At 38.0% G+C, this 21,778-nt stretch overlaps 1 protein-coding gene across 5 annotated transcripts in view; it reads left to right on the top strand.

Annotated features, from left to right (window-relative positions):
* Positions 1 to 21,778, top strand: part of Akt3 (AKT serine/threonine kinase 3) — a 281,481-nt gene that overhangs the window by 118,415 nt on the left and 141,288 nt on the right. For all 5 annotated transcript variants that reach the window (XM_032915105.1, XM_032915106.1, XM_032915102.1 and 2 more), the window contains one exon: positions 19,447 to 19,572. In XM_032915105.1, coding sequence (XP_032770996.1) covers positions 19,447 to 19,572 — 126 coding nt within the window. The remainder of the gene's footprint in view (positions 1 to 19,446; positions 19,573 to 21,778) is intronic.

Here is a 21,778-nt window from a genome sequence, read left to right as displayed (position 1 = left end):
TCGCATGTATTACTTTGATGACATTAGAAAAAAGTGAAATGTTTGATAGCATATCGAATTTATTGCCTTTTCAGTGTCATGTGATATTGAATTAAGAAAGGATTTCTTTGAGAGTATTGGTAGCTATTTTTTTTAAATCAAGATGATTGTTAGTGAGAATGGTGGATAAAAATAGGACCAAGAACAGTAAATAATGAATTGAAATGTTTTCATGTATGGTGTTGGCATGAATGTGTGGAGGCCAGAGGTTGATGTCAGGTGTCTTCGTCCATCACTCTCCATCATATTAATTTTTGGAGTATAGGTAACTCATTGGAAGCTCACGTGGTCAGCTAGACTGGCTGGTCTGCAAGCCCCAGAGATTGCTTGTCCCTGCTTCCCCAGTGCTGGAATACAAGCATGTACATCATGCCCCCAGCTTTTTATGCAGGTTTTGGAGATTGAACCTGTCTTCATGCTTCTGTGGCAAAACTTTTACCAGCTATCGCCCTGATCCCTAAATTTCTTTTATTTAATACATGGCTCTCATGTATCTTCTTATCCTTCCCTCTTCCTAAGTCTTTTGCATTGTTTTTTTTTTATATCATAAGATATTTTAGTTTATATAATTCTTACTGTGAGCAGATGTTTTGTGTGTGTTAAAATATTAATCTATTTTTCTATTACTGCTGTCCCCATTTTACGGAAGAGGGAGCCAAGGCATAAAGAGAGTGATATGCCCAGCTTGTTACTTACATACTTAGTGTAATAAGTGGCATTACTGTCACTTGAATCCAGACAGTTGGGTTTACAACCACTGTGAGCAGGATGATAAAAGGACTTCGTTTATGTCGCTGTCTATTCAAGTATCATCTGTGTCCTCTACTGGCTTTCCTCTATGGCTAAGTGTCCTGGTGGCTGTCTCCTCAGTGAGGATATTGCAGTGCTTGCCCCTCATTGTTGTGAAGGGATCCCTTGTGATGAAACTAGGCTTAGCTGAGGACTTAAACCTGATGGCAATGAACACCTCAGATTATTGTTTAAGGAAAAAAGGATTTATCTTAGTGATAGAGGCCATGTGTTTGATGATGTCCTTTTCAGGGTCCCACACCATTAGAAGTTGATTGTTAGAGTGACATTTAGGCGAAGTTGTAAGATACAGTGTTATTCTTCTCACTAATTTTATAAAGCAGAGGTGAAATGACAGCAGGTTGAGCTACTTGACAGTTGTTACCCCACCCCGGATCCCCTGCAACACAGGCCTCTGATTAGCAAGCTCTACAGTTGTGTAGTACTTGCACAGTAGATACCAAAAGGGTGGCAGGGAATGATCCCAGGTTTGCATTATACTAAGATATCCTAAGTTTTTTGCCATGAGTGTGGCAGAATAGTGATAAGTTGCGTACTTACTCAATTAATAGTCATTTCTTGGCCAGATCTGTTCTAGATGTTGAACAGACATGATGAGTAGTTTTGTATTATGGTTGCATTGTTTCCATATTTGATTTTATTAAGGCTATTTCCTAAAATTATATATGATACTATTTATATTTAAGTATGTAGAAAGTATGATGTGCTAGAATAGAAAATGTTTACAATATGGATTTTAATTTTTTCTAATGAAATTATATCTTAACAAGTCAATTTCTTTGCAGAATTTTTTTATTATTGTGTTGTTTTGAGGCTAGTTCTCTCTTCATAGCCCTGTCTGTCCTGGAAATCACTCTGTAGACAACGCTGTCCTAAGACTTACAGACATCTGCTTTCCTCTGCTATTGCAGTACTTTTTAACATTTCCTCATTATTAAAATAGTGTAGAAATGACTTCATATTCAAATGCAGTGTGGTGTAGAAAAGTGTAGAGTTTTTGCAATAATGTAGAAAAAGAGAGCTCCGCTCTCACAATGTACAAGGGCGTAAGTGAAAGCAAAATAATAATTTAGCTCACATTTAACCCAGCAGGAAGCTTAGTGCAGATTGAGTAATTCTCCACAACATATCTTCTTCTATGTAAACTAATCTCATGGTTTATTCTTTATTAAATTGCCAGGATGCTATTTTCTGTTGGCGAGATTATGTGAAGCATTGTGTTCTCCATCCCCCACCCTTGATTTTCTCAGTAAAATTTGATACATTAGGATGTTGTTTTATTTAGAGAATGATTAGAAAGTATTATTTCTTGGTGTAAAGTTGCTTGAAAAACCATAGGTTTCAGGGTTTATTTAACCAGGATGCTGAGTATCATAAAAACAAATATCAGAAAGCTTAAAGGTAAGAAGGTAATTTTTAAGATTATAGAGTATTTAAAATAAAATGTATAAAAGCACTTATTTGAGAAGTTAAATATTGGCTTTTTAACGTCTTACAGCAGCAGCTCATCAACCTTCCAAATGCTGCAGTCTTTACTATAGTTCCTCATATTGTGGCAACCCCCAGGCATAGAATTATTTTTGTTGTTACTTCATAGCTGTAATTTTGTTTGTGTTATGAATCATAAATTAAATATGTGTGTTTTCTGATGGTTTTAGGAGACCCATGTGAAAGAATTGTTCAGCCTCACTCCAAAGGGTCACAACTCCCAGGTTGAGAAACACTGTCTTGCAGTATTTGGTGCATAGATCTTTTTAAATTGCTTTTGCTTCAAAGCATAACGTGGATTGTAACCTTCCTTAGGAAGTAGGCATGAAAACTATACTTAATATAAAAACGTCAAGTTCATGCATTATGCAGTGGAAGGAAAATTTCTTGACTATATTTCTCAGAATAATCATGAAGGAACATATGGGAAAGCAGAGAAATATGGGTACATCTGGAAAGATTCTAAGGCGTCTTGAAAGTACCGTGCAGGTTTACCAAAATTATAAACAACTTCTATGTCATCAGGTGCAGTTACGATAATATTGTCTCGTCCAGGAGTAGAACAACCTCGGAAAGAGAAGAGCAGGAAGTGCCTCCTCATTTTAGAGTCAGCGTAGAAGCAACAGAATGTTGAAGGATTGTATACTGAATTTGCCCCACACAACACATAGTATCAACTGCCCTCTTCTCTATTCAGTGTGTGATGTTTGGAAATGTCAGGGTCAGAGCTGCTGCTCTTACTTAATGTAGTTAAAGACATTGCATAGACACTATAGTTCAGTCCTGATTAGTTAAAGGAGAAGGAAAGGACTTATTTGAAGGAATCAGTGAAGGAAAAGGGTACAACTGTTCTTCATCAGAAGGGAGTAAATACATTTTATTTAGAAAGCTTGGTTTTTGTGTATCTGTGTCCTAAACTATTATGTCAAAGCTGGTTTCAAGCTTCTGGATTCAAGGAACCCTCTTTCTTCAGCCTTCTGAATATCTGGGACTACAGATGTGTGTCAGAGATCAGCTTTATATATACTTAAAATTTTCTAATCTCTTCACATTCTGTATTTCATTCCTAACACTTCTTACTATATAGACCTAAATTTCTTAAAACTGACTTTTAATAAGTGTTCTCAAATGCTTCAACCTCCTCCCCTTCTAGCCCACTGTTTGAAGGAAGGGGAGAAAAGATGATAATAGGGTAAGGGGATGTGGACCTGTTTAGAAGGAGTTTCTTGGAGTAATTCCAGTCTCTATTGTCAGGTTATCAGCAGTCCAGTTCAGTAGTGTCAGGATAGCAAACCTGAATCAGCAGTGGTGGCACGATCTAACAGAAACTGCCTGGCCTCTGCCAAATTGTGTCTTTTGAGTCCTATTTATACTCTCTCCAAGCATCACATGTCCTCCTATGGGTCTTGGCTCAGCAATACATCATGTGAGTCGACCTCACAATGTGAGTCTGTATCAGCAAAACATGGGAGTCTGTATTACTTGACGTATCCAGAGACTTGCACTTCATTACTAGACAAAATGTTTTATGAGCGTTGGCTATGCCTATAATCCATTTATATTCTAAGAACCTGTATGCATTTCAACACTACATTATTTAAAAAGTTTAAGACTATCTTTATTTTCTGTGTTTCTGTGTTTTGTCTACATGTGTGTCTGTCCGTCACAAGTACCGAGGTCAAAAGAAGGCATTAAATCCTCAGAAAGTGGAGTTAAGGGTAGTTGTAAGGTACTACGTTGGGGCTGGAATCTGAACCTGGGTCCTCTGGAGGAGCAGTTAGTACTCTTAACTACTGAGACATCCCTCCAGCCTCACAACACTATATATTTATTTATATATATATATATATATATATATATATAAATAACTGATTTCAATGTATTTTACACCTTTATCCTGAGTTCTAAACACATGTTTTCACGGTACACTCCTTGATGTGTGCTATGCATTGATTATTTACAATGAGTGACATGGAGCCTGCGTTGTGTGTTTTGTAGTCAAATCCAGTTTGTGTTGTGCTTTGTTTTAGTTTGTTTAGACTAACATATGTTCAAAGCCAATTGATGACAGTTGTTCAGGGACAGTGGTAGAGATCACAAAAGAATTTAATTTAGCACATTTAATTTACTGAAGGGTAAAGAAATGCCATATTTGAGTGACTCCGTGACAATCGAAACATTAAAATTTGTAAAAACTAAGTTTTATATGTGTATGAGTATACATGCATGTACATGGATGTCACAGTGCAGACATCCCTATGTGGACATACGTTTATTAAAGTTTTAAGATGTATGTAGAGATAATAACAATGAAAACCTCTTTAATTTCTTTTGGATCATCAACTTTTATTAAATATGTTAAATAAACATGAGAATAACTTACTGACCATCACTTTTTTTTTTTTTTTATTATTAACTTGAGTATTTTTTATATACATTTGAATGTTATTCCTTTCCCGGTTTCCGGCAAACATCCCCTCCCCCTCCCTTCCTTATGGGTGTTCCCCTCCCACCCCTCCCCATTGCTGCCCTCTCCCCAACAGTCTAGTTCACTAGGGGTTCAGTCTTAGCAGGACCCAGGGCTTCCCCTTCCACTGGTGCTCTTACTAGGATATTCATTGCAACCCCACTGAGGTCAGAGTCCAGGGTCAGTCCATGTATAGTCTTTGGGTAGTGGCTTAGTCCCTGGAAGCTCTGGTTGGTTGGCATTGCTGTACATATGGGGTCTCAGAGCTCCTTCAAGCTCTTCCAGTTCTTTCTCTGTTTCCTTCAACAGGGATGCTGTTCTCAGTTCAGTGGTTTCCTGCTGGCATACGCCTCTGTATTTGCTGTATTCTGGCTGTGTCTCTCATGAGTGATCTGCATTCATATTTTGATCATCCGTCTTGAGTTTCATTTGTTCTAGGCATCTAGGGTAATTCAAGCATTTGGGCTAATAGCCACTTATCAATGAGTACATACCATGTATGTCTTTCTGTGATTGGGTTAGCTCACTCAGGATGATATTTTCCAGTTCCAACCATTTGCCTACGAATTTCATAAAGTCATTGTTTTTGATAGCTGAGTAATATTCCATTGTGTAGATGTACCACATTTTCTGTATCCATTCCTCTGTTGAAGGGCATCTGGGTTCTTTCCAGCTTCTGGCTATTATAAATAAGGCTGTGATGAACATAGTGGAGCTGCGTGTCTTTTTATATGTTGGGGCATCTTTTGGGTATATGCCCAAGAGAGGTATAGCTGGATCCTCAGGCAGTTCAATGTCCAATTTTCTGAGGAACCTCCAGACTGATTTCCAGAATGGTTGACAGCAGTCTGCAACCCCACCAACAATGGAGGAGTGTTCCCCTTTCTCCACATCCTCGCCAGCATTTGCTGTCACCTGAGTTTTTGATCTTAGCCATTCTCACTGGTGTGAGGTGAAATCTCAGGGTTGTTTTGATTTGCATTTCCCTTATGACTAAAGATGTTGAACATTTCTTTAGGTGTTTCTCAGCCATTCGGCATTCCTCAGCTGTGAATTCTCTGTTTAGCTCTGAACCCCATTTTTTAATAGGGTTTTTGCCTCTCCTGCTGTCTAACTTCTTCAGTTCTTTGTATATTTTGGATATAAGCCCTCTATCTGTTGTAGGATTGGTAAAGATCTTTTCCCAATCTGTTGGTTGCCGCTTTTGTCCTAACCACAGTGTCCTTTTGCCTTACAGAAGCTTTGCAGTTTTATGAGATCCCATTTGTCGATTCTTGATCTTAGAGCATAAGCCATGGGTGTTTTGTTCAGGAAATTTTTTCCAGTGCCCATGTGTTCCAAATGCTTCCCTAGTTTTTCTTCTATTAGTTTGAGTGTATCTGGTTTGATGTGGAGGTCCTTGATCCACTTGGACTTAAGCTTTGTACAGGGTGATAAGAATGGATCGATCTGCATTCTTCTACATGTTGACCTCCAGTTGAACCAGCACCATTTGCTGAAAATGCTATCTTTTTTCCATTGGATGGTTTTGGCTCCTTTGTCAAAAATCAAGTGCCCATAGGTGTGTGGGTTCATTTCTGGGTCTTCAATTCTGTTCCATTGGTCTATCTGTCTGTCTCTGTACCAATACCATGCAGTTTTTATCACTATTGCTCTGTAATACTGCTTGAGATCTGGGATAGTGATTCCCCCTGAAGTCCTTTTATTGTTGAGGATAGTTTTAGCTATCCTGGGTTTTTTGTTATTCCAGATGAATTTGCAAATTGTTCTGTCTAACTCTTTGAAGAATTGGATTGGTATTTTGATGGGGATTGCATTGAATCTGTAGATCGCTTTTGGTAGAATGGCCATTTTTACTATATTAATCCTGCCAATCCATGAGCATGGGAGATCTTTCCATCTTCTGAGATCTTCTTCAATTTCTTTCTTCAGAGTCTTGAAGTTCTTATTGTACAGATCTTTCCCTTGCTTGGTTAAAGTCACACCGAGGTGCTTTATATTATTTGGATCTATTATGAAGGGTGTCATTTCCCTAATTTCTTTCTCGGCCTGTTTCTCTTTTGTGTAGAGGAAGGCTACTGATTTATTTGAGTTAATTTTATACCCAGCCACTTTGCTGAAGTTGTTTATCAGCTTTAGTAGTTCTCTGGTGGAACTTTGGGATCACTTAAATATACTATCATATCATCTGCAAATAGTGATATTTGACTTCTTCTTTTCGATCTGTATCCCCTTGACCTCCTTTTTTGTTGTCTGATTGTCTGGCTAGAACTTCAAGAACTATATTGAATAAGTAGGGGGAGAGTGGGCAGCCTTGTCTAGTCCCTGATTTTAGTGGGATTGCTTCAAGTTTCTATCCTTTTAGTTTAATGTTAGCAACTGGTTTGCTGTATATTGCTTTTACTATGTTTAGGTATGGGCCTTGAATTCCTATTCTTTCCAGGACTTTTATCATGAAGGGGTGTTGAATTTTGTCAAATGCTTTCTCAGCATCTAATGAAATGATCATGTGGTTTTGTTCTTTCAGTTTGTTTATATAATGGATCACGTTGATGGTTTTCCGTATATTGAACCATCCCTGCATGCCTTGGATGAAGCCTACTTGATCATGGTGAATGATTGTTTGATGTGCTCTTGGATTCGGTTTGCCAGAATTTTATTGAGTATTTTTGCATCGATATTCATAAGGAAATTGGTCTGAAGTTCTCTTTCTTTTGTTGGGTCTTTGTGTGGTTTAGGTATAAGAGTAATTGTGGCTTCATAGAAGGAATTTGGTAGTGCTCCATCTGTTTCAATTTTGTGGAATAGTTTGGATAATATTGGTATGAGGTCTTCTATGAAGGTCTGATAGAATTCTGCACTAAACCCGTCTGGACCTGGGCTCCTTTTGGTTGGGAGACCTTTAATGACTGCTTCTATTTCCTTAGGAGTTATGGGGTTGTTTAACTGGTTTATCTGTTCCTGATTTAACTTCGGTACCTGGTATGTGTCTAGGAAATTGTCCATTTCCTGCAGATTTTCAAGTTTTTGTTGAATATAGGCTTTTATAGTAAGATCTGATGATTTTTTGAATTTCCTCTGAATCTGTAGTTATGTCTCCCTTTTCATTTCTGATTTTGTTAATTTGGACACACTCTCTGTGTCCTCTCGTTAGTCTGGCCAAGGGTTTATCTATCTTGTTGATTTTCTCAAAGAACCAACTTTTGGTTCTGTTGATTCTTCCTATGGTCCTTTTTGTTTCTACTTGGTTGATTTCACCTCTGAGTTTGATTATTTCCTGCCTTCTACTCCTCCTGGTTGTATTTGCTTCTTTTTGTTCTAGAGCTTTTAGGTGTGCTGTCAAGCTGCTGACACATGCTCTTTCCTGTTTCTTTCTGCAGGCACTCAGCGCTATGAGTTTTCCTCTTAGCACAGCTTTCATTGTGTCCCATAAGTTTGGGTATGTTGTATCTTCATTTTCATTAAATTCTAAAAAGTCTTTAATTTCTTTCTTTATTTCTTCCTTGACCAGGTTATCATTGAGTAGAGCATTGTTCAATTTCCACGTATATGTGGGCATTCTTCCCTTATTGTTATTGAAGACCAGTTTTAGGCCGTGGTGGTCCGATAGCACGCATGGGATTATTTCTATCTTTCTGTACCTGTTGAGGCCTCGCGTTTTTTGACCAATTATATGGTCAATTTTGGAGAAAGTACCATGAGGAGCTGAGAAGAAGGTATATCCTTTTGCTTTAGGGTAGAAGCGTTCTATAAATATCCGTTAAGTCCATTTGGCTCATGACTTCTCTTAGTCTGTCACGTCTCTGTTTAATTTCTGTTTCCATGATCTGTCCATTGATGAGAGTGGGGTGTTGAAATCTCCTACTATTATTGTGTGAGGTGAAATGTGTGTTTTGAGCTTTAGTAAGGTTTCTTTTACGTATGTAGGTGCCCTTGTATTTGGGGCATAGATATTTAGGATTGAGAGTTCATCTTGGTGGATTTTTCCTTTGATGAATATGAAGTGTCCTTCCTTATCTTTTTTGATGACTTTTAGTTGAAAATTGATTTTATCTGATATTAGAATGGCTACTCCAGCTTGCTTCTTCTGACCATTTGCTTGAAAGTTGTTTTCCAGCCTTTCACTCTGAGGTAGTGTCTGTCTTTGTCTCTGAGGTGTGTTTCCTGTAGGCAGCAGAATGCAGGGTCCTCGTTCGCATATCCAGTTTGTTAATCTATGTCTTTTTATTGGGAGTTGAGGCCATTGATGTTGAGATATTAAAGGAATAATGATTATTGCTTCCGGTTGTCTTCATATTTGGATGTGAGGTTATGTTTGTGTGCTTTTCTTCTCTTTGTTTTGTTGCCAAGACGATTAGTTTCTTGCTTCTTCTAGGGTATAGCTTGCCTCTTATGTTGGGCTTTACCATTTATTATCCTTTGTAGTGCTGGATTTGTAGAAAGATATTGTGTAAATTTGGTTTTGTCATGGAATATCTTGGTTTCTCCATCTATGTTGATTGAGAGTTTTGCAGGATACAGTAACCTGGGCTGGCATTTGTGTTCTCTTAGGGTCTGTATGACATCAGTCCAGGATCTTCTGGCCTTCATAGTTTCTGGCGAAAAGTCTGGTGTGATTCTAATAGGTCTGCCTTTATATGTTACTTGACCTTTTTCCCTTACTGCTTTTAATATTCTTTCTTTATTTTGTGCGTTTGGTGTTTTGACTATTATGTGACGGGAGGTGTTTCTTTTCTGGTCCAATCTATTTGGAGTTCTGTAGGCTTCTTGTATGCCTATGGTATCTCTTTTTTAGGTTAGGGAAGTTTTCTTCTATGATTTTGTTGAAGATATTTACTGGTCCTTTGAGCTGGGAGTCTTCACTCTCTTCTATACCTATTATCCTTAGGTTTGATCTTCTCATTGAGTCCTGGATTTCCTGTATGTTTTGGACCAGTAGTTTTTCGCTTTACATTATCTTTGACAGTTGAGTCAAGGGGATTTCTATGGAATCTTCTGCTCCTGAGATTCTCTCTTCCATCTCTCTTGTATTCTGTTGGTGAAGCTTATATCTACAGCTCCTTGTCTCTTTTTGGTTTTCTATATCCAGGGTTGTTTCCATGTGTTCTTTCTTGATTGCTTCTATTTCCATTTTAATTCCTTCAACTGTTTGATTGTGTTTTCCTGGAATTCTTTCAGGATTTTTGTGACTCTCTCTATGGGCTTCTACTTGTTTATTTATGTTTTCCTGGAATTCTTTTAGGATTTTTGTGACTCCTCTCTATGGGCTTCTACTTGTTTATTTATATTTTCCTGGAATTCTTTTAGGAATTTTTGCACATTCCTCTCTGTAGGCTTCTACTTGTTTATTTATGTTTTCCTGTGTTTCTCTAAGGGAGTTCTTCATGTCTTTCTTGAAGTCCTCCAACATCATGATCAAATATGATTTTGAAACTAGATCTTGCTTTTCTGGTGTGTTTGGATATTCAGTGTTTGCTTTGGTGGGAGAATTGGGCTCCGATGATGCCATGTAGTCTTGGTTTCTGTTGCTTGGGTTCCTGCGCTTGCCTCTCGCCATCAGATTATCTCTAGTGTTACTTTGTTCTGCTATTTCTGACAGTGGCTAGACTGTCTTATAAGCCTGTGTTTCAGGAGTGCCGTAGACCTGTTTTCCTGTTTTCTTTCAGCCAGTTATGGGGACAGAGTGTTCTGCTTTCGGGCGCGTAGTTTTTCTTCTCTACAGGTCTTCAGCTGTTCCTGTGAGCCTGTGTCTTGAGTTCACCAGGCAAGTCGTTTGTAGCAGAAAAGTTTGTCTTACCTGTGGTACCCAGGCTCAAGTTTGCTCGCGGGGTGTTGCCTATGAGCTCTCCACGGCCTCAGCAGCCAGGAAGATCTGCGCCGCCCCTTCCGGGAGGTTCCGTGCACCAGACTGACCATCACTCTTAGTGGAATAATTTACTATGCTCTGAGTTATAAATTATATTCTTTAGATTCAATAATAATATATTTTAATAAGGACAATATGCAAAAGTGATTTTCATTTTTAAGTTATTTTATATAGTCCATGTACATTTAAAAAGTAGTATAAAACTTTGCTGTAAAGAACATAAAATTACTAAGGTTATTTTTAAAATATCTGAAAAACAATATGATAATTTCAATGAGAAGGATGTTTCTTCTCCCTGAGAGACATGAACAGGCTTCCATATATAGTGTGTTTAATGCGTTTATATAAAAATGCAGCAGGCAGGTTTGAACACTGCAGATGTTGTGCTCTATCTACCATCGTGTACTTTCCTATAGAATATTTGGCTTTAAGATAAAGCTATATTGTATATTGTTGCATTACCCGGTGTCTTTTTGTTTGTGGGGAAAATATTTGCTTATGTAATCTACTGAAGCTAAAATGCTTGCTCTATTCTTTTAGCACGTTCATGTGTTTACATTTAGTTTGTGTTTGTCAATAAATAACTAAATGTTTATTTAATGTGAATTTATGAAGTTAAATAGATTTTTATGCAGATGGTAACATTAAATCTTTTTTAAAATGAAGTCCATGAAGACTTTTAGAGTACTGCTAGAGATGGTTTATTGAAATATTTAAATATTATGAAATGAGCTAGATTTTTAATGTCTAAAGGCATTTATTAGAAATGTGTGCATATGCACACATGCATGTGTTCATGCACAAATATGAGCATGGGCACCCAGGTATGCAAGTGAACATATATTTGTGTGCATATGAACAGGATCTCACTTGAACCAGAGCCTGCACATTCTATTGGTTTACCTGTATCATTCCATGGGCCTCCTGTCTTTGCCTTGCCCATACTGGGATCACAGCCTGGCATTTTTGTGTGTTCTGGGGATCTAACTCTGATGGTCAGGCTTGCATAACAAGTGCTTTATCCTCCTGAGCCATCTCCTCAGCTGCTAGAAATTCTTAAATTCATAAAAATTGTTTATAATGACCAGGTTGGATGTGACTAGTGCTTGGGAGGCTAAAGCCTAGAGGATTGCTTGAGCTCAGTTCAAGACAAACCTAGACAGTACAAGGAAATCCCATTAATAAAGGAAAAACATTTCTTAGCTCTGAGACTTCTGTTTACTTTTCTGTTCCTTTATCTTTCTCTTAAAGAAGGAATATTTAAATATGCTGTATTTAGATATTGTTTAGTTTTTCCATGTCTTTAGCAAAAAAAGTATTTCGAGACTTTAAAGAGGTACTCTCTGCTGAAGCTCTCTGAAGAGGACTGAAGTTTGGTTTCCAGCAGCCATATCATGTTGTTCACAACCTTCTCTTTCTAGCCCCAGGGAACCTAAACCCTTTCCTAGACTCTGGGGTACCTGCAGTAACTATGCACTGCCCTCTCCACATAGATTAAAATAATAAGAATAAATATTAAAAAATAAAAGTTTTATTGACTTCTCCCCAGCTTAAAAAACTGTTTTTGATTTATGAGACACATTTATTAATGTTTTCTAATTATATGAAAATTTCTGGGTAAGTACAATGCTGATTATAAATTGTATTAATGAGCAATGGTTCAATTTCGTAGCAAAATCTAGTACCTAATATATGCCAAGCAGAATGTTAAGAGCTTCTGCATTATGTCCCTACATAATATGGTTAGGGACCATGATAATTCCCTTTTTCTGGTTGGGATGTGGAAGAGGGTAAATTCATTTAGGTAAGCAGTGGCATAATCTTGGTTCACATATAAGCTGTGTGCCCCAGAGTCTTGCTTCAAGTCATTACATTACAGGGTAATGTGACTCAGGATGCCATCAAACACACGATCCTGCCTCAGCCTCCAGAGTATGAATTGCAGGTTTGTGCCACCATGCCTAGACACTGAGAGAAAGTACAGTATTAAAAAAAAAATCCAAAAAAACCCTCAACCTAGTTGGCGAGGTTTGGTTAGCTTTGTAATTCAGTAAGGCAGTGAGTAGGAGTCACCGCTGTTAACCTAAACAGTAGTTATCACACACATCTTAGTGATTTAACCTGACTGTTACAATAGGGTTAACCTAAACAGCAGTTATCACACATACATCTTAGTGATTTAATTTCACTGTTACAATTAGGGTTTTAAATTTTCTTTTTTGTTATTAAAATTTTTAATTGGATTTTAAAAATTAAAATATTACTATATCACTTTCCCCCTTTTTGTCCTCCCTCTAACTTCTCCCACATTCTTCCTTTCTTCCTCTCAAGAGGCTTTTTGACTATTATTGTTAGATACATATAAATGTATTAATATATTAATATAACCTTTGAGTTTCTATTTCTTTTTTTTATTTAATTTTTTTTACAGTCTATATTTTATCCCCCTCCCAGTCTACCCTATGACTGTTCCATATCCCATAATTCCTCTCCCAGTCTCCACAGGGATGCCCCCATCCCTTCCACCTCCCACCCCACCAGACTGCCCCACTCCCTGGGGTCTCCAGTGTCATGAGGGTTAGGTGCATCTTCTCTGACTGAGTCCAGACCCGGCAGTCCTCTGCTGTGTATGTGTTGGAGGCCTCATCTCAGTTGGTGTTGCTGCCTGGTTGGTGGCCCAGTCTCTCAGAGATCTCGGGGTTGGGGGAGGGGTCGGGTCCAGGTTAGTTGAGACTACTGGTCCTCCTACAGGGTTGCTCTCCTCCTCAGCTTTCTCTAGCTTTTTCCTAATTCAACCAGAGGGTTCAGCAGCTTCTGTTCATTGATTGAGTACACATACCTGCATCTGACTCTTCCAGCTGCTTTTTGGGGTTTTCGGAGGGCAGTCCTGATAGGTCCTTTTTGGGAGCATCCCATAGCCTCAGTAATAGTGTCAGACCTTGGGGCCTCCCCTTGAGTTGGATCCCAATTTGGACCTATCGCTGGACCTCCTTTCCCTCAGGCTCTTATTCATTTTCGTCCCTGAAGTTCTTTCAGACAGGAACAATTATGGGTCAGGGTTTTTGACTGTGGGCTGGCAACCCCATCCCTTATTTGATGCCCTGTCTTTCTACTGGAGGCAGGCTCTACAAGTTCCCTCTCCCCACTGTAGAGCATTTCATCTAAGGCCCCTCCCTTTGAATCCTGAGAGTCTCTCACTTTCCAGGTCTCTGGTACATTCTGGAGAGCCCCCTTACCCCCACCTCCTATGTCCCGAGGTTGTCTGTTTTCATTCTTTCTGCTGGTCCTCAGGGCTTCAGTCCTGACCCCCCACCCAATGCCTGATCATGTTCCCCTCTGCCCCTGTCCCCTTTTCTACCCAGTTCCCTCCCTCCCTCTTCCCTCCTCTGATTGTTTTCTTCTACCTCCCAAGTGGAATTGAAGTATCCTCACTTGGGCCCTTGGGCTTGTTAACATTTTTGAGTTCCGTGGCTTATATCCTGGGTATTTTGCCTTAAATTTTCTATGGGGAAGTAGGAATCTAATCTCATGTTCTATTCCATTTTTATAAGGAGCATATTTTTAATATGATTTTTATAATTGAATTTTAAATGGTTGATTTATGAGATTTGTGAAAAATAGAGCTATAATTATGTCAAATCAGTTGAACTAGTTGGTGTCTGTTTTAATAAGGCCAAATTTATTTTACCTAGTTGTTATTACTGTATATTTTTAGCTTAGCCCATGTTAGCATAGAACATTGGGGATAGGTTTATGAGTATGAATGCAGTGTTCTCCACTGGTTAATCTTTCGTCTTGTTTCTATCTTTTTTATAGATAGAGGTTCTTCCATAAAACCTAACCATAAGACGGAATTGGTTATTTAGCACCCCATTCACCTTTAAGAGCAGAATCCTGGAGTGTGTTTAAGCATATTTCTAGTTAGATTTCTGAACAAATGTGGACATGTCCAAGCAAATACAGATGAGAGGCTGTTGAAACATTTAATGTTTTTGGTCTAGGCATGTAGGCCCCTAACTCTTACTGTGGTACTTTCTGGTGTCTTCATCAGAAAGTTTTAAAGACTACAATGATGTTTCTTCATGAAGTACCAGTGAATAATGGAAAGAAGTTTATATATGTAGACTGATTTAAAATGAAGACATTAAACAATGTAATCTGACACTAGATGAACAACTGTAGGAGACCTTGAGTTGAATGTCTATCGCCCCACCCCCAATATGATCCATTTGATTAGGCTGTGAAAAATTTTAGGCTTCAGCCAGAACAAAATGATTATTTGTGCCCTCTGTTGTAACAGTGGGAACCTCCTCAAAACCGTGCCATTATTTGTTGTAATATAGGAAATGAATTATTAATTAGAAAGAAAGTTGGCCAAGACCCCATCTCCAGAATTACCATAACCTAGTAGAGCTCAGAACTGTTAAAAATAAAACATTTTCTTACAAACCTACAGTTCACAAATAGGGTTCTCTACTGCGTATAAAAATGGTTTGAAGTTTCTCCTTTGCATTCACGAGAGGTTGGCTGAAGACAGTCGTATCCTTTTCTCTCATGCTAAAGCAAGGATGGGTCATGAGGTTTATTGTTGTGGTTGGATGACAGGTCTTGATGAGAGTGCATATAAAAGCTGCCTTTCATTTCTTAGGGTGGGTATATTAAATAACAACAATGATGACTTATAACAACGAATATTTTTGTCACAATCATGGCAACCACAACAGAGAAAACAAGTCATGAGCAAGGTTACTCTTCCTTCAAAAGCTGTTGGAGAAAATCTGTTCTTTATTCTTATTTCTGGTGGATCAAGGTAATTTTTAGTGTGTATTGAATCTTCTGCCATTGTTTACACGGTCACCTGCTTCCTTTCGTACTCCATGTGTCATGTTTACTCTGCTATCAAACCTATTATTCAGTGTATTTTAAATTTATATGGGACTACCCAGATAATCCTGGAAAGCTGTTCTAAAAATCTGTAACCTCCTTGCCTCTCTTGCAGAATGAGATGATACTCTCTTCTGTAGAATAAGGTAATGTTCACAAGTTCCAGAGATCAAGATTTATACCTCTTTTGAAAGTCTGTCATTTAGTATTTATGTTATCTCAAAATGCCAGAATCCTTTTTGGAAAAGTAAAAGACCATACGTGGAATGGTGGTCCTGTAATACTGATTATAGAGCTGAGAAATTCAGTGTTGCCTAAGTAAGTAGTCATTGTAATCATTATTTATGTGGGTGTGGTGATTTTAATGTAAACAAATCTTTGGAGCTGCTTGTGCAAAAATCCACCATAATTATATAATGAATAATACTTAACTATTTGATGGGCATTGGCTTACATATTTTCTATACTGTGCTTTTAAGCATTATTTAGAGTCACTTCTGCTTAATTAACAAGTGTACATGGCACCATAGTGCTTTGTCTGGATACTGATAACTTGTGTCTACCTAGCGCGGCTTTTGATTGCATCATTTCTTCTTGGTCTTGACTAATTTTATTTTGTTTATTGTAACCCTAGGAGCAATAGGTTATACACATAGACTACACACAGGCAGGGGGATTAGATATGTGGTAGCTGTATGATCTAGATTTTTTTCAGTGTTTTTTTTTGTATAGTAACAGCAATGTCTGAGGACGTACAACTGGGAGCAACTGGGAAAATAGGCAGAGCCTGACTATTCATTTTGGAAACCCTGGATTCCAAAGTGTGCACACCCCTCATCAGAGGGCGGGGCAAGGAGGAAGCAGAAGCAGGGGCTGTAGCAGATGATAACTTAGCAAAAGGCTGGCCTCACAACTTTATCCAGTCGTTCCTGCAGCGATTCTTGAAGTTTAATTTTAGCTTAGATGCAAGTACTGTCTTTCAAAATAAGTAACTGGTTACTTTTCATTTAGTGGAAGAGAAATTTTCTGTTTCTCCCTTTTTTCTTTGGTGGAAATAAGTTTATCCCTGTCTGGGTATTGTACAGTTTCCTTAAGGGATATATAGTAGACTCATTTTCACAGAACTTTTGACAGCTATAAGATCATAAGTTTTGTATTCACTATCATCTAAACATGCAAATACTTAAGATGCTAAAGGAAAAATTAGGTTTAGAAATATAAATTTGATTTTAATTTTATATTTTCTGAATGAATGTATTCAGTTCTCTTTTCCATGAGAAAAATGATTCTGTTTTATGATTTGGTCTTTATATTTTTCAGTGATTTTGTTTCATTTTATCTTTGGTATGACTATGAAATTTTCACTTACTGTTCATCTTGATAGACATGTAGTATATCTGTATAAATCTGTTCTTGTTAACAACAGCCTCTGAAACCTACATGCTACATCATTGATTAGATATTGGCACCGAACAATATAAAATTATATAGGAATGCAGAATTAAATAGGGAAGAATCAAATAATCAGGGCAGTCAGCACAGGAACAACTTTTTGGTGTTTAACAGGGACTGTGAACTTACGTAAATATGTGATTGCTAAGAATGATTTTTTTTCTTGGTAAAAGTAGGGAATGCATCAGGTGTGTGTGTGTAGAAGTGTCTCTCATCTACCCTCAGCACACGCTCCTATCTTTCATTTACTTACTGTGACTACCAGTGAGTGAGAGGCAGTGAGTAGAAGGTATGAGACTGTATCATTGCCAGTCAACCAAGAATGGCGGTGGTCGAGATGACAGACATGAGCTCCAAGAGCAAGAGTAGAATTTTGGAGAACACACTTTCTATCATGAGGTTTAAAAGCTTCAATACTTTCAAGAGTTTTTTTTTTAAATGAAATTTATTAGTGATAGCAAATATAACTGTGAAATATTTCAACTGTGAAAATTGAACTGTTTAGTCAGTAGACCAATATCTGTATGACCAACACATGATTATTTATTTATTTATCTTTATTGGATATTTTATTTATTTACATGTCATGTTACCCTCTTTCCCGGTTTCCCCTGCACAAACCCTCTATCCCACCCCCCACCCCCGCTTCTATGAGGGTGTCCCCCGACCCACTCTCCTGCTCCTACCTCACTACATTGGGGCTGAGCCCTCACAGGACCCAGGGCCTCTTCTCCCATTGATGCCCGATAGGTCATCCTCTACTGTACAGCATACAAGAGTTATTCTAAATGCAATCTGAGTAAACGAATAGCTATTTTGAATAGTTTTCCCTTCTTCGGTTACCCTTTCTCTTCTTACATTTCAATCAGAGCAATATACTTTAATAGATTAAATGTATTAACAGAAAAGAAAGTCTAGCTATTTGTGTTTAGGTGTGGGTAGAGATGCTGTTCAGTGCTGCTGCTTTTTTACTAAAAGGCTGGGTGTAGCCTTAACTTAGTCCCTTGCCTTTGCTTTCCTAGTGCTAGGGTTATATGCCACTGTGTGCTAGGGTTATATGCCATAATGTATTATCTTATATATAAATATGATACATATATTAATGTATATGTGTTACATTAAATGCAATAAGTTTGCTTTTTCGGTTTTGTTTGTTTTTTGAGATAGGATCTTACTTGGTAGCCTTAACTGGCCTGGAGTTCACTCCGTAGATCAGACTGGCCTTGAGTTCAGAGAGATCCACCTGTATCTGTCTCCCAGGTGTTGAGATAAGGAATAGCCCACATGCCTGTCAAGTGTGTTAGTGTAACAATTCTTCCGAGCAGAAGGATGGGAAAAGCAGTGCAGTAAACACAGAGATAAGGTTAACCTGGAGGTGGCTTGTTATAGAAGCTGCGCTAAGTGTATGGGGAAGCCGGTGAGAACATTGCAGAGACTGGATGTAAGGCAGTAATGGGTCAGTTAGTAAGGCTGGCAGGGTGACACTTGGGAAGCTTGTTCTGACTTACTACTGTCTGGATAGGATAGGGCCTGGCAGAAGTCAAGTACTAGGGTTAAACTCGGTCCAAAGAACAAGCTGCTATGTATAAAATGTAAACTTTTCAGAGTTTTGTAGTTCTGAGATTCAGCACATAAGTACTAGCAGGAGACCAGATAACCACATGGTTCCCTCCTCCCCTTCAGCTTTTTCTTCTTTTTTTCCCCCACCTTTCTTCCTCCCTAGCTGATATACTTACTCCATAAACCCTCCACCCAAAGTCTTGGTTTGTGTCTCAGGATGGCCTGGCATTCATGGCGATGTTCCTGCTTCAGCCTCCTCTAGTGCTGAGAAAACAGGTGTGAACTGCTGTTCCTGGTTTGCCACTGAGCTATTAAGCCTCTGCTGTTTCAAATTGGACCTATTTTGGTAGATAGGTGGAGCTCATACGTAAATCTAATAAAATGCGTGGGAGCTAAGGTCAAGATTAACAAGGAAATACACCCTAAAATAATCCCACCCTGGAGGCTGAGGAAAAAAAATTGAGTTTGAGGCAAGCCTGGGAGACCCTGTCTTAAAAAGGAAAAGGCATTAACTTCTTTCCCCTTGTTTGAAAAACAAAAGTCAAAAAGGAGTATGATTGGTCATGAAAGTAGAACCTGTGTTTCACACTCTGCTTGTGATGTTTGTTTCCCTGGGATTTATGATGGTATTTATGAGATCGCTAGCGCTTTCCAAAATGGCTGAAATATGCTTCAACAGCCATCTGATAAAGTGAAAATCTAAACAAAAGTGTGTTCAGGAGAGTGAGTTTCTGAAGGAATAAGAGTGCAAATAATCAAAGTATGGAATCATTAAAAATAAATTGTCTGGGGTCATTAACTGTAGACATTTTCTTTTGGAGGATTTTTACATAAATGTTACCTCATTTTTGGTATTAATATGTGTGCTCTTCCCATGTAGGAGAATATATAAAAAATTGGAGGCCAAGATACTTCCTTTTGAAGACAGACGGCTCATTCATAGGCTATAAGGAGAAACCTCAAGATGTGGACTTACCTTATCCCCTCAACAACTTCTCAGTGGCAAGTAAGTGAGTAATGGTTCATGGCGGGTGGGTTCATTTGTCTGCGTGGCATCACGCAGCAGGTGTGTTTGTGGATCTGAGAAACCAGAGTCTGCTTACATCTGATGGGAAGAAAGGATTAGCACTGTAAGAAATTCCAACGCCTTATGGCCGGGAGTCGTTACCCTCTTACGCAGTGCAGTGTAGCTTACTGTTTTCCATATTTACAGTTGGATGTAGTAAATATAGCTGCCCACCTACACAACTTAGGTTTTTGTATAAGATGTTAATAAGAACCTGTAATCTCAGCTGTAAGATGTTATCCTACTCTCTGGATTACCTCACAGAATTCCCTGTCAGTGTTTGCTTTTTTTGGCTTATTATATAAATGTTTTCTATTAGAAATCATTTCCTGGGATTATTTTATATTTTTAGTTATATTCATAGTTCTTATGAAGAGCTAACAAAATGCTCATAGCTTACATAGAAATGTTGTCTTCGTTAAATTTGTTTAATTGAAAATGTCCATGATGAAAATAACAATGATTATTTTTATTTTCATATTTGACCAAGCTTTTAAATAGTTGATACCTATGGATCCAATTCAAGGATTTTCCTGTTTTTATCCAGAACTAAAGCAGTTTCGAGTTCAAACTGGCATACAGAAGAACTAGGCACCGTCTAGTCTGCAAGGTTTTAGTTAGACTTCTAGTTAGATGGCCTCTGTCACTCTACCTTAGGTGGGCGACACATATATATGTCTGAAAAGATGGGAGGGAGATTGACATTTGTAAACATAATTAAATAACTAAAAGATCTAGGAAAGAGAACAGTTATGTATTACAAAATTCATTTTACCACATAAGAATTTCAAACTTTATTTTCAGTTTTTAAAATAAAGCTAAAAGATTGCAGAATTATAAATAATTGAAGAAAGATACTATTTTTCTAAAATTTTACCAAAAAATTTCATGTGCAACATATTTTGATCTTTACTGTCCTGGATATTTCTCTGAGAACTTCCTTGAGAACTAATTTTAAAGTCCTCTGCATTCATATTTGTGATTTCTTGTGTGGAGAATTTATACTTTTGAAATGAAAGCTCCGTATCATTGTATGTTATAAATGCATGTGTGTGCATGTATAGTATGTATTGAGGGAAACGGCCTTTTCCCTATTAAACATGTTCACTATGCATCAGGGGCTCTGGTAAGTAAATGATTAATCACCTTGACAACAGGAATAGTATGTTGTGGGCTTTTTAATTACTTTAAGACATTTTCAGGCTAAAGGAATTGTGGTTGAACATTTGCTTATTAACATGATAGAAATTATCTTTTAAACAATTGTCATGTCCTGCTAAAGACAGTTTACCAGCAATTCTATTGGCCTGTCTGAAATAATTTATAAAAGAACAGAAAAAATCTCTATCTGCTGATCAAAATGCAGCATTTTTTGACCTTATGAAATTTCACACCCCAACAAGTTTTAAAGACATACTGTATGTCACAGTCTGCCAACATCTGCTCTAACACTTCCACTGGCAGAGGCTGAAATAAATGTGTACTTGTGGAGAGAGCTCTTATTTAGTGACTGACAGCTTCTCCACACGATTCATAGCAGTTGACATGTGTAACTTTTACTTGCATAACCAGGTACTTGTTGGCCCCTGACTCTTGCAGGTAAAGTAGTAGTTGAATACCTACTTTCAGGAGTTTGCCATAGATCTTACAAGTTTATTCTTTGTAAAGCTTCATTATGACCTTAAATACATTATAAAATGATATTTATAAGGAACTAAATGCCTTTATTGAAAGGACACTTGTGAAAGAAATGGTTCAAATTTCCACTTTGGCACAAGCTCTAAGTATGACTGGCCGTAGATCATTTTTTGAAACTCTGATTTTAACATTTTTTCCCCATTAACAAACTGAGCATCTGTTTGCTGTTTTGTAAGGTAGAGTTTGAGCAGGCCCTTGAAGATTAAGTAGATAGGAAGCTAATTCAGACAAAGGAGGAGGTATCACAGGCAGATGATGACAATGCTTTTATGAGGCGTCAGTGGAAGAAGCCTGCACAGCCTGTTTTCTTTGGCTGGCAGTTAGTCCCCCACTTGCCTTGGCCTCCTATGGAATATTGTTCTTCAAGAGGCTGGAGAGATGGCTTAGCAGCTAACTGCTAACTGTGGTTCACAGCATCTGTAACTCTGGTTCCAGGGGATCTGACGTC

This window comes from Rattus rattus, chromosome 10 (assembly GCF_011064425.1).
Source record: "Rattus rattus isolate New Zealand chromosome 10, Rrattus_CSIRO_v1, whole genome shotgun sequence".
NCBI classification, from domain to species: Eukaryota; Metazoa; Chordata; class Mammalia; order Rodentia; family Muridae; genus Rattus; species Rattus rattus.
This window is presented reverse-complemented; position numbering and strand designations above follow the sequence as displayed.